Source organism: Equus caballus, chromosome 1, assembly GCF_041296265.1.
Source record: "Equus caballus isolate H_3958 breed thoroughbred chromosome 1, TB-T2T, whole genome shotgun sequence".
NCBI classification, from domain to species: domain Eukaryota; kingdom Metazoa; phylum Chordata; class Mammalia; order Perissodactyla; family Equidae; genus Equus; species Equus caballus.
Genome location: NC_091684.1, coordinates 35,223,630 through 35,234,354, shown reverse-complemented (window position 1 = coordinate 35,234,354; position 10,725 = coordinate 35,223,630). Strand labels below are relative to the sequence as shown.

Below are 10,725 nucleotides of genomic sequence, written 5' to 3'. Positions count from 1 at the left end.
ATGGACTGCATAAACCCAGAAGGTAGTTCCCTTTTGCGGTCTGAATAAATTCAGAGGATTAGACATTGAAAAAGTCAGAGTATTTATTCCCTCAATCCCTCCCTGCCAGACCACAGTTTAGGCACTGGCTGTATTCCTCTACCTATAGATGCGTCTGCTGTTGAGGCATCCATTCTCTCTTTGCTAAAGGTCTATTTGGGTTACCATAATTCCAGTAACACCCTCCTTCCCTCGCCACTTCCCATCGGGGTCTTCCTGCTGATGCTAGTCCCTGAGTACTTCACCGCACCTTCTTACTTGCCTTAGTCCTGCCCAAACCTCTGAAAACAGTCTCTTCATTAAACTCTCTTTAATTAAGCTTTTTTTGAGTGTACCATCTGTTTTGTTCCAGGACCCTGACAAATTGATGGGACATACGCAAATGCTACTTCCTGCATGAAAATTTACCTTACCCTCGAACTACTCTGCCCTCTGCCTCTGCCACCCAAAAGGCAAGAGTCAGGAGCTCCTCTCTCTGGGCTCCTACAGCAGCTCCTTAAAGAGCATTTGTCACTCAAGGGTCACAGTGCCTGTCAATTTGCCTTCCTCTCTCCTAGAGAGAACATCTGTTCCTGATTCACATTTGTATCCCTGGATCTGAGCGTGGGGCTGCTACATATAAGGCCCTCAGTGAAGTTTATTGATTGAACTGGCTTCTCAGGGCAGGTGAAAAAAGTCTTTGTAGAATTGGACTTTGGGGAGGAGCTCTCAGGAATCTCATTGATGGGTTATGGGGCAAACAATGAGTGCATCCTCCAATACATTGAGAAATAACCTGGACTTCCGGAGTGGTGCCTCTGGCCTCATACACATGACTATTTTTCAGCCCAGAGTAGCCTCCATGCAAAGCTCTTCCTCATCACACTTGACACTTGATGTACAGACAAAAATCAAGCTTGCTTGCCTGCCAAAAAAGCCATAAAGTAGTCACTCTTCTTAAAGTTGCCACTTTCATCCAGAAGGTGGCCAGGATCACAGTGCTTAGGGTTGGGAAACTCTTTCTTTGTCATCGTGCTGGACAGAAGTCAGAGAAGTTTTTATGGCTGTGTCCTGATACAAAGGGAAGCAGATAAACTGGATTATAAAGAAGGTCATGAAGCTTGGAAAAAGAAAACCCTTATCTAGTCCTTTTGCTTTATAAATGAGGAGATTGAGACACAAAAAGGTGAATTTATTCCCTTCAGGTTACAGAACAAATTAATGACCAAGCCTCACAGGTCAATAATGTCAGTCCAGGGCACTAATCATGGACTTCGAGGCCATTCTGCTCAGTTTGTAGCCCAACACCAGCACTTGCTTTTCAGAAAATTAAGGGAGCTGCTTGGGGTGCACAGTTATTCATAAATAAATTGCAGTATTGTCTAAAAGTGCTGATGCCACTGAAAATTCAGCTCGTTTCTTTGGAACCAAGTTTAAGGTCTTTTTAAAAACTCTAGTTGAGTGGTCATATTCTTGAAAACCCTTCACTTTCCCATCAAGATGATAAACTTATAAGTATCCCCTTTTGCTGTTATGTTCTTTCAATTGAATTTTTGCATATTCTTGTGGAAATGAGAGAGCATTTCTAGTTTGTAGTAGGATGTTGTCTGCAGCTGCAAAGGGCAAGGAATGACAGGTACCGCCAAGTCTACTTGGTTGTTTAAGCAATCAAAGTTTATTGATAAAAGGAAACAGAATGAGGAGCAGGGATAAAGGGGAACAACACATTGGTACTTACAACATCCACACCACAATCAGTCGGGGAACTCTAAGGAAAGGACACTTTGCCTCAGACCCAGACAATCGCCACTCCTGCCTGCTGTACAAACTATTGGGACTTCTCAGGGAGAGGAGCCTCCAATTGCCTGGGTCCAACTCATGGGCCAAACTGGAGGTTACATCTTCTTGATGACCTTTCCCAACAGTAATAAATCAAATTAAAAAGATTCTTCACAACAAAGAAAATGATTCACAAAATGAAAAGGCAACCTATGAAATGGGAGAAAATATTTGCAAACCATATATCTGATGAGGTTAATATGCAAAATATATCAGGAAGTCATACAACTCAATAGCAATAAAACAAATACAGTAGTCCCCCCCTTATCCACAGTTTCACTTTCTCTGGTTTCAGTTACCTGTGATCAATTGCAGTCCAAAAATATTAAGGGGAAAATTCCAGAAATAAAAAAATCATAAATTTTAAATTGTACACCATTCTGAGTAGCGTGATGAAGTCTTGTGCCATCTCGCACTGTCTCACCTGACGTGTAAATCATCCCTTTGCCCAGTGTATCCACTCTGTATACACAACCTGCCCATTATTCAATTAATAGCTGTCTTGGTTTTCATGTTGATTGTTGTGATATTGCAGTGCTTGTAATCTTATGAACTCTTATTTTACTAAATAATGGCACCAAAGCACAAGAGTAGTGTGAATTTGGCAATTTGGATATGCCAAAGAGAAGCCATAAATTACTTTCTCTAAGTGAAAAGGTGAAAGTTCTCAACTTAAGGAAAGAAAAAACTGTGTATGCTCAGGTTGCTAAGATCTATGGTGAGAATGAATCTTCCATCCATGAAATTATGAAGAAGGAAAAAGAAATTTGTCTTAGTTTTGCTCTAGTACCTCAAACTGCATAGATCACAGCCACAATGTGCGATAAGTGCTTAGTTACAATGAAAAAGACATTAAATTTGTGTAATAAGATATTTTGAGATAGAAACCACATTCACATAACTTTTATTATAGTATACTATTATAATTGTTCTATTTTATTATTAATTGCTGTTGTTAATCTCTTACTGTGCCTAATTTATAAATTAAACTTTATCATAGGCATGTATAGAGAAAAACAAAGTATATATAGGATTCAGTACCATATGCAGTTTTAGGCATCCACTGGGGGTCTTGGAAAATATCCCTCATGGATATGAGGGGACCACTGTAATCTGATTAAAAATGGGCAAAGGACCTGAATAGACATTTTTCTAATGAAGCCATACAATGGCAAACACGTCTATGAAAAGGTGCTCAATATCACTGATCATCAGGGAAATATAAATGAAATTCTCAATAAGAAATCTCCTCGCACCAGTTAGAGTGGCTATTATCAAAAAGAAAAGAGATAACAAGTGCTGGCGAGGTTGTAGAGAAAAGAGAACTCTTGTATACTGTTAGTGGGAATGTCAATTGGTACAACCATTTCTGAAAACAGAATGGAGGCTCCTCCAAAAAAGAGAACTACCATATGATTCAGCAATTTCACCTCTGGGATTATATCCAAAGGAAGTGAAATCACTATCTGGAAGAGATATCTGCACACCAATGTCATTGCAGTAGTATTCACAATGGTCAAGACAAGAAACCAACCTAAGGACATCATCTATCGATGTCCATACATGGATAGATGAATAAAGAAAACGTGGCATGTACGTACAATGGGATGTTGTTCAGCCATAAAAGAGAAGGGAATCCTGCCATTTGCAACCACGTGGATGAACCCTAAAGGCATCATGCTAAGTTAAATTAATCAGATAAAGACAAATCGTATACGTTCACACTTAAATGTGGAATCTAAAAAACAACCCAAACTCACAGAAACAGAAATTAGACTGGTAGTTGCCAGGGACCGGAGGTGGAGGAAATGGGGAGATATTGGTCAAAGGGTACAAACTTCAAGTTGTAAGATGCATAACTTCCGGGGGTCTAATGTATAGCAAAGTAGCTATAGTCAACCATACTGCACCGTATTCTTGAAAGTTGCTGATAGTAGATCTTAAACACTTTCACCACAAAAAAAAGGTAACCATGTGAGGTGATAGATATGTTAACCAAACTTAGTGTGTTAAACTATTTGCAACATATACATATATCAAATCTTCATGTTGAGCATCTTAAACTTAGACATTATTATATGCAAATAAATATCCATAAAGCTGGCTAAAATTGTTTTTGCCGTTTAATACTGATAACATAGTAATAACTCAGAAAGTATTAATGTATGTGGTGGTTGATACAATTTACACATTATGAAGAAAAGGAGGCGTATATTTATGCTGTGAAAATAAGGAAATTCTCCTTAATGGAGGTTGGATGTTCACTGAATGTTGAGATAAAGGGGTAATGGAAAGAGGAGACATTCCTGGGAAAGGGATGAAGTGGGAAGGAGGTGAACAATAGCCCAAACGAGGGGGAGTTGCAAATGATAGCACATCAGTAGCCAGATCATCTGCCCTTCTTCAGACAGGAATGAAATGGAGCTGGTAAGAAGGTGGCACAGAAGCAAACCCATTGGCAACTGGAGTGATGTCGATGTCCTTTGGATCAACCACAGATTTCAGGGTAAATTTCTGTAAAATGTTCGTCAGGAATAAAAATAGTTCCATGCGGGCAAGGCCCTCTCCCACACAAATTCGTTTTCCTGAAAATAACAAACACGGAACGTAAATACTCCTTGGACAGTATGCTTCTGATTGGCACAAAAAGAATAAAGAATACATAGTAACCATTTGAGGAATGGTTGACATGGATGGATGGATGGATGGACGGATGGATGGACGGAAGGCAAGATAGCTGGAATGATGGTTAGATAGACAGATGGACAAAAGATGGACTCACACATTATCCACCTTAATAACCTTCTTTTAAAAGGCATTCTTCATGCAACAAATTTTTACTGAGTATCAGCTCTATGCCAAGCATTTCATTAAGTATTCCTACTTTATAACTGCTATTTTGACATTTTGGGTTTCCATCAATCTCTTTCTAGAAACACACCCATGTTTGCTTGTGTTACCTGTTCCCAGTCTGATATTCCATGATCTTCCTTGCATTCTTCACATTTTTTACTCTCAGTTCTAGCTACATCTACACTTGATTAATCTTCACCATAACGTGCAGTTTCAAGATTTATTTGATATTGTTGATTTTGGCTGAGATGCACTTTACTTATACTTCTCTTAGAATCTAGGTCAAATTTCATTTCCTCCTTACAATCTTTGTGATCCCTTCAGGCAGTAGATTCTCACTCTCTAGGTTTCCTCAGTATCATATTCATGCTTCCAATGAAGCACAGACCACCTTGAATCATAATTCTCCATTTTTCTAGCCTGCTAAAATGTGAGTTCTCAAAAGGAGGCCTTAGTCCTTGTCATCATAATATGTACAATGCCAGATCCAAAAAGCAGGCATCAAAAGCCAAAGAATGAATCTGGCTTGTGGCAATACTTTGACCAGAAACTCAGCACACAGTTCAGGTATAGAGGCCCCAATAACCAAAAGGGGAGATCTTAATTATAAGGAGATTAAGGTGTCTTGGAATCATTAAAGGGTAGTCTGTCACATTCCCAAGGTTTCCCTGACCCACAGTTACTGGGAGGACACTCGGAAATCCTTGAACTAGAGCAAATGTCTTGCTTCCATGGTCCATTACCTCTGTTAAAATGTCCTGCCTTTCTTCTTATCTTTTTCTGTGCCTTTTATGAGGCAGCTCAAATTTCATTCTTCTATTAGAAGAAGGGAATCACATAATCCATTTTATGTCTCACTTTGTGTGTGCTATGAGAGAGTAGGAAGGAGGCAACTTCTTCCTCTCCTCGCCCCTCAAACAGCCTGTCCTTCCCTCTCTCACAGCACTAGTCATACTGGATTATAATTATCTGTTTATTCATCTGCTTCACTTACTGGGGTGTGAGCCCTCTGGGTGACCATTCTGTGTTTGTGGATACTTGTATCCCCAGAGCTCAACCTAGGGGTAGAGGCGCCACATAGAACATACTCAAAGTTGTGGAGTTAGATACCTTCCTTAGGGCAGATAAGGACAGTCTAGATGAAGTTAACCTGCTATAAAAAGTTCTGTGTGGTAAAGTGATGTGCCTTGAGGTAGAACTCAATCAAACCATTCTCTAGCTTTCTTACTTTGGAAGAAGTAGTTCAGCTCTTTAAATCCCACTAATCTGGGCCAATAATGAGAAGTATCATGAGGTGTGAAGCGTATGGGCATTGGGAACTGGTGTTCTTGATCATGTACAAAAAGAAATTCTATGAACCCATCTATGAGAGCAGACACTGCAAGTTTAACAGATCCTGTGAAGGTAACCTGTCCCCTGAAGTACCAAAGGACACATTACCTGCTGAGAAAGCCATGAAGTAGTCGCTCTTCTTAAAGTTGCCACTCTCATCTAGAAAGTGGCCAGGGTCAAACACCCTTGGGTTGGGGAATTCTTTATCATCATGCAGCACAGAAGTCAGAGATGTTAATATGGTTGTGCCCTGAAATGAACAGATGAGGATAAACTGAGTTATAAAGAAGTTATGGAGCTGGAAGAAATGCTAGAAAATACTTAGTCCAATCTTATGATATATAGATGAGGAGATTCAGGTCCAAAAAAGAGGAATGACATTTCCAGGCAGACATGCCAAGCAATAAATAGTCCCGATTTTAAGGCCCGTGGCAGTGATCTTACAAAAGTAGCCTCCTATTACATTTCAAGTACTGAGTACTTGGGTACTTGAATGCCCTGCTTTCTGAACCCCACTTCTCTTCCTTATCATCACATTTAGACACTGGCATATGTACCCCTCTGCTGCTATGTCATCATTTCAGTTTTCACACATCTTATATGTGAGTTATGGTCTAAGGTGGCTGTCTCTTTAGGCTCTTGAAATGTCCAGAGTTTCTATTCACAGGGAGTTTTAAAATAGAGGTCTGATCTAATTAGAAATTCTCTTCTGGAATAATGACAACAAGCACAGAAAAAACTATTGAGTGTTTATTACTGACATGAAATTTATTTCTCTTCATTTAAAAATGTGGAGGAGCTCTTCTTTAAAGGTGAATCCCAGGGAAAAAAGGAAAAAGAAAAGGTAGAAGGAGTGATAAATTAGAAAAATTGTCACATTGCAACAGTAAAGGTCTTCAATTAATGCTGAAACTGTTGAGTGAATCATTTGAGAAGCTGGATATTCACAAGGTCTTAAAATACCATGCTGCAGATTTTTATTAATTACATATGAAAAACAGAACCTCTGCAATGGAGAGATCTGGCAGACACCATTCTATTAAGTGGGGAACATGGCATCAACAGTAATGAGATAAGTGATATTATTGGTTGGCCCCTGCCTCCTCAATGTAATTCAATGAGACACACACACTAACTATGTAGTTTTCCTGACAAAATAGTAACTACAATATAATCTCTAGAAGACAATCACACAGAACTAGACTGATGAACATTATATATGACAACTGGCCTGGACTCTTCAAAAATGTCATTGTATTGAAAGGACAGTAACAAATAAAGGAAAGAGAACCATTCTTGATTACAGGAAACTAAAAGGATAAGAAAATTAAATTTTATGCTTCTTTCTTGATTGAAAACTAGATTTCAAAAGAAAAAAACTATAAAGGATACTTTTTAAAATACTAGGAAATTTTAAGTATAGGCTGTATATTAGATAACATTATTATACCAATGATAATTCCTTGAATGTGAATGGTTTTATTGTTATGTAGAAGAAAGTCCTTGTTTTTAGAAGATACATACTGAAGTATTGAGGTGTTAAATGTGATACATAGATATTTAGATATAAAAGTAGATATGTATATATTTCCATATATATAACACATATATGTATACATATGTTTTGAAATGTTATTGAGATTTTTAAAAAATTTAAATATAAAGTTGAGGGAAATTTCTTCCTCTTAATTTTATCATATATAAAGTCTATAATTTTGATTTTAAAAGTTTCCCCTTGTATGTTTTTACACAATTCATATGTAAAAATGTTTCTTTAAGATACAAAACTAGATATACTTTGAATAAATAGTCCTGGAATAATTCGGCATTCATTATAAACAAGAAATGATGCATGATCATCACCTCACACTGTAGTTAAAATTAACTTGAAATGGATCACTGATCTAAATGTATGAGCTAAAACTATAAAACTTTTAGAAAATGATATGAATAAGTGTTTGGGAACTTGTGCTAGCAAATATTTTTTAGACAGGACAGAAAAGCACAAATAATAAAAGAAATAAGTGATAAATTGGACTCCATTAAAATTAAAAACTACTGTTCTTTGAAAGATGATCGTAAGAAACTATCAGAAGGACAAGCCACAGACTGGGAGTAAACATTGTGAAGCACATATCTGATAAAGGACTCATATTCAGAATATATAAAGGGATACAACGATTTAATAATAAAAAAAAGGTCACAGAAAGTAGGCATACAATTTGAGCAGAGTCTTTAACAAAGAAGATACATGATGGCCAATAAGGACAAGAAAAGAAGCCATATATTTTTACTCATCAAGGAAATAGATGTTAAAACAAATGTGATATCACTACACAACCACTATAGGAGCCAAAATTTAAAAAGACTAACCATGGCAAGTGATGGAGAGTACGCTGAGCAAATGGAACTCTGATGTATTGCTGGTGGGAATGCAAAATGCCACAACCACATTAGAAAACAGTTTGTCAGTTTTGTATCAAGTTAAACACGTGACAATCCCAATATTTAGGAATTTATTGAATAGAAATGAAAATATATGTCCATACAAATATCTGTATGCAAATGTTCATAGCACTTTTATTCAAATAGCCAAAAACTGGAAACAACTAAAATATCCACCACTGGTGAATGGATCATCAATTTGTGGTATTCTACATAATAGAACACTACCCAGCAATAAAAGGGAATGAACTACATGTATATGCAAAAATAACAATGATTCTGATCACGATTTTCCTGGCTGGGAAATAAGAACTTCAAAACATGAAAGGGACATAATCTGGGCGCATGAAATACAAATAGCCTTTCTACAACTCAGAGGAAGTCATCCTCTCTCAAAAGGATGTTTTATCAGCTAACACAAAATTCTCTATAGGCAGACAATTTTACCTTCTGCTTCAGTCCATTAAATTTGAACATTTGTCTTCCCTTGAGGTATAAGTACACAATCGTATAAATGAAATCATTGGATCCTAATGTATTTCCATTTTTGGGATTGTTTGACATTTTAGAAAGGATCATGATGTATACTCTGTAGAATTTATGAAACTCCCAAAAGATTGTAGAGGAATCCCATATAATCAAACACATTAATATACTTTTTAGCAAAACATAAATATGCACACAAAGTAGGATAAGTAAGAATATATATGGTTCACTTCAGGCCAAGCGAGGTTTTGACCACCCTGTGAAACTGCACCAAACTTACAGTTTATTTATATTTTCCAGACTTTCAGTATTGCAAAGTTAAGAATGAGGGATTTCTAATTCTCTATTAGGAAAAGAATTTTAGATTCACGCTATACAACACGGTAGCCACATGCCACACATGGTTCTTTATATTTAAATTGAATTAATTATTAAAAGCAAATGTAATTTAAAAATGTAGCTCCTTAGTTGCGTTAATCACATTACAGGCACTCAGTAGGCATATGTGGCTAGTGGCTACTGTATTGGACAGCACACATATAGATCATTTCCATCACTGTAGAAAGTTCTTTTGGACAAGACTGTCTTAGATTAGTTGTCAGCAAACCATAGCCCAGGCAAACTCAGCCTGCCACTTGTTTTTATACAGCCCATTAACTAAGAATTTTAAAATTGAAAAAAAATCAAAAGAGGAATAATACTTGTGACAGGTAAAAATTACAAGAAATTTAAATATCACTGTCCATAAATATTGGAACACACAATCTTATTTCATTTATGCACGATCTATGACTGCTTTTGTATTACAATGGCAGAGTTAAGTAGTGGCGACAGAGACCCGTTGCCCCAATATTTACTATCGAGCCCACTACAGAACATGTTTGCCAACTCCTATCTTAGACCACTGTTTCCACCTAGCTCAATGGCTCTATTCCATGGTAGAAGAAATCATTTATCTGATTAGTAAGAGGATAGGTGGAACCAGCCACTCAGTGCTGCATATTTCTATACTGGGCTGTTCCATGCAGAAGTGAATAGGCCATTCCCTTGGGCTCTGGGCTGTCTAGACTCAAAAGCCACTGGCACACTGTGATCTGCCTCGCAGAAAAATTGATGGGTGTGCTCAGCAGATGCAATGCTCCCCTCAATCAGGTCCCCAAATCTGATGTAGTAGACTGGAGAGACTGGCAATCCCCATCTGATTCTTTAGCCTATTTCCCATTTAATTAGTAATAGGAGGAGAAACAACTTTTATTAATATTACCTTCGTGCCTCAAAATTAAAAAAGAAAAACCTTTGACTGGTAGCTTGTTTTTGTTGAAAAAACAGTGGACTTGAAGTCCTAACCTTTGCATCTGATCTGTGATCATCAGGGCAAGCCCCACTACTTCTTGGTAAAGTCCTCAATTCCCTCTTCCCCAGAAGATGGCGATATTGATTGCAACCTTACCAAGTTTACAGTTCTTTTTCTCTCATGGAAATAGAATTTTTGGTTATATTATTTCTTATTTTATTAGTCATATGTGTTGGTTTCAAGTGGAATGAAGTAGCTTGCAGCATAGCAACTATAAAATCTGGATAAATATAAAAACCATATGTTAGAAAGCGTTGGAAATCTCCTAAAACAAAAACTTTTCTCAAGATTCCAGAGATGAGAGAATCTCAGAGAGGTCAGCTGACACCTACAGTCAATTTTACACTGTCTTCATTTCCAACTCTGAATGAGAGCAGGAAGCATTACATTATTCTGAC

The 10,725-nt window shown here is 37.4% G+C and overlaps 1 protein-coding gene across 2 annotated transcripts in view; it reads right to left on the bottom strand.

The window, feature by feature from the left end:
* Positions 1-1,670: 1,670 nt before the first annotated feature.
* Positions 1,671-10,725, bottom strand: part of CYP2C111 (cytochrome P450 family 2 subfamily C member 111) — a 70,246-nt gene continuing 61,191 nt past the window's right edge. For both annotated transcript variants that reach the window (XM_001502179.6, XM_070224243.1), the window contains 2 exons: positions 6,151-6,292; positions 1,671-4,442 (listed from right to left, as the gene is read on the bottom strand). In XM_001502179.6, coding sequence (XP_001502229.4) covers positions 4,261-4,442; positions 6,151-6,292 — 324 coding nt within the window. In that variant the 3' untranslated portion in view covers positions 1,671-4,260. The remainder of the gene's footprint in view (positions 4,443-6,150; positions 6,293-10,725) is intronic.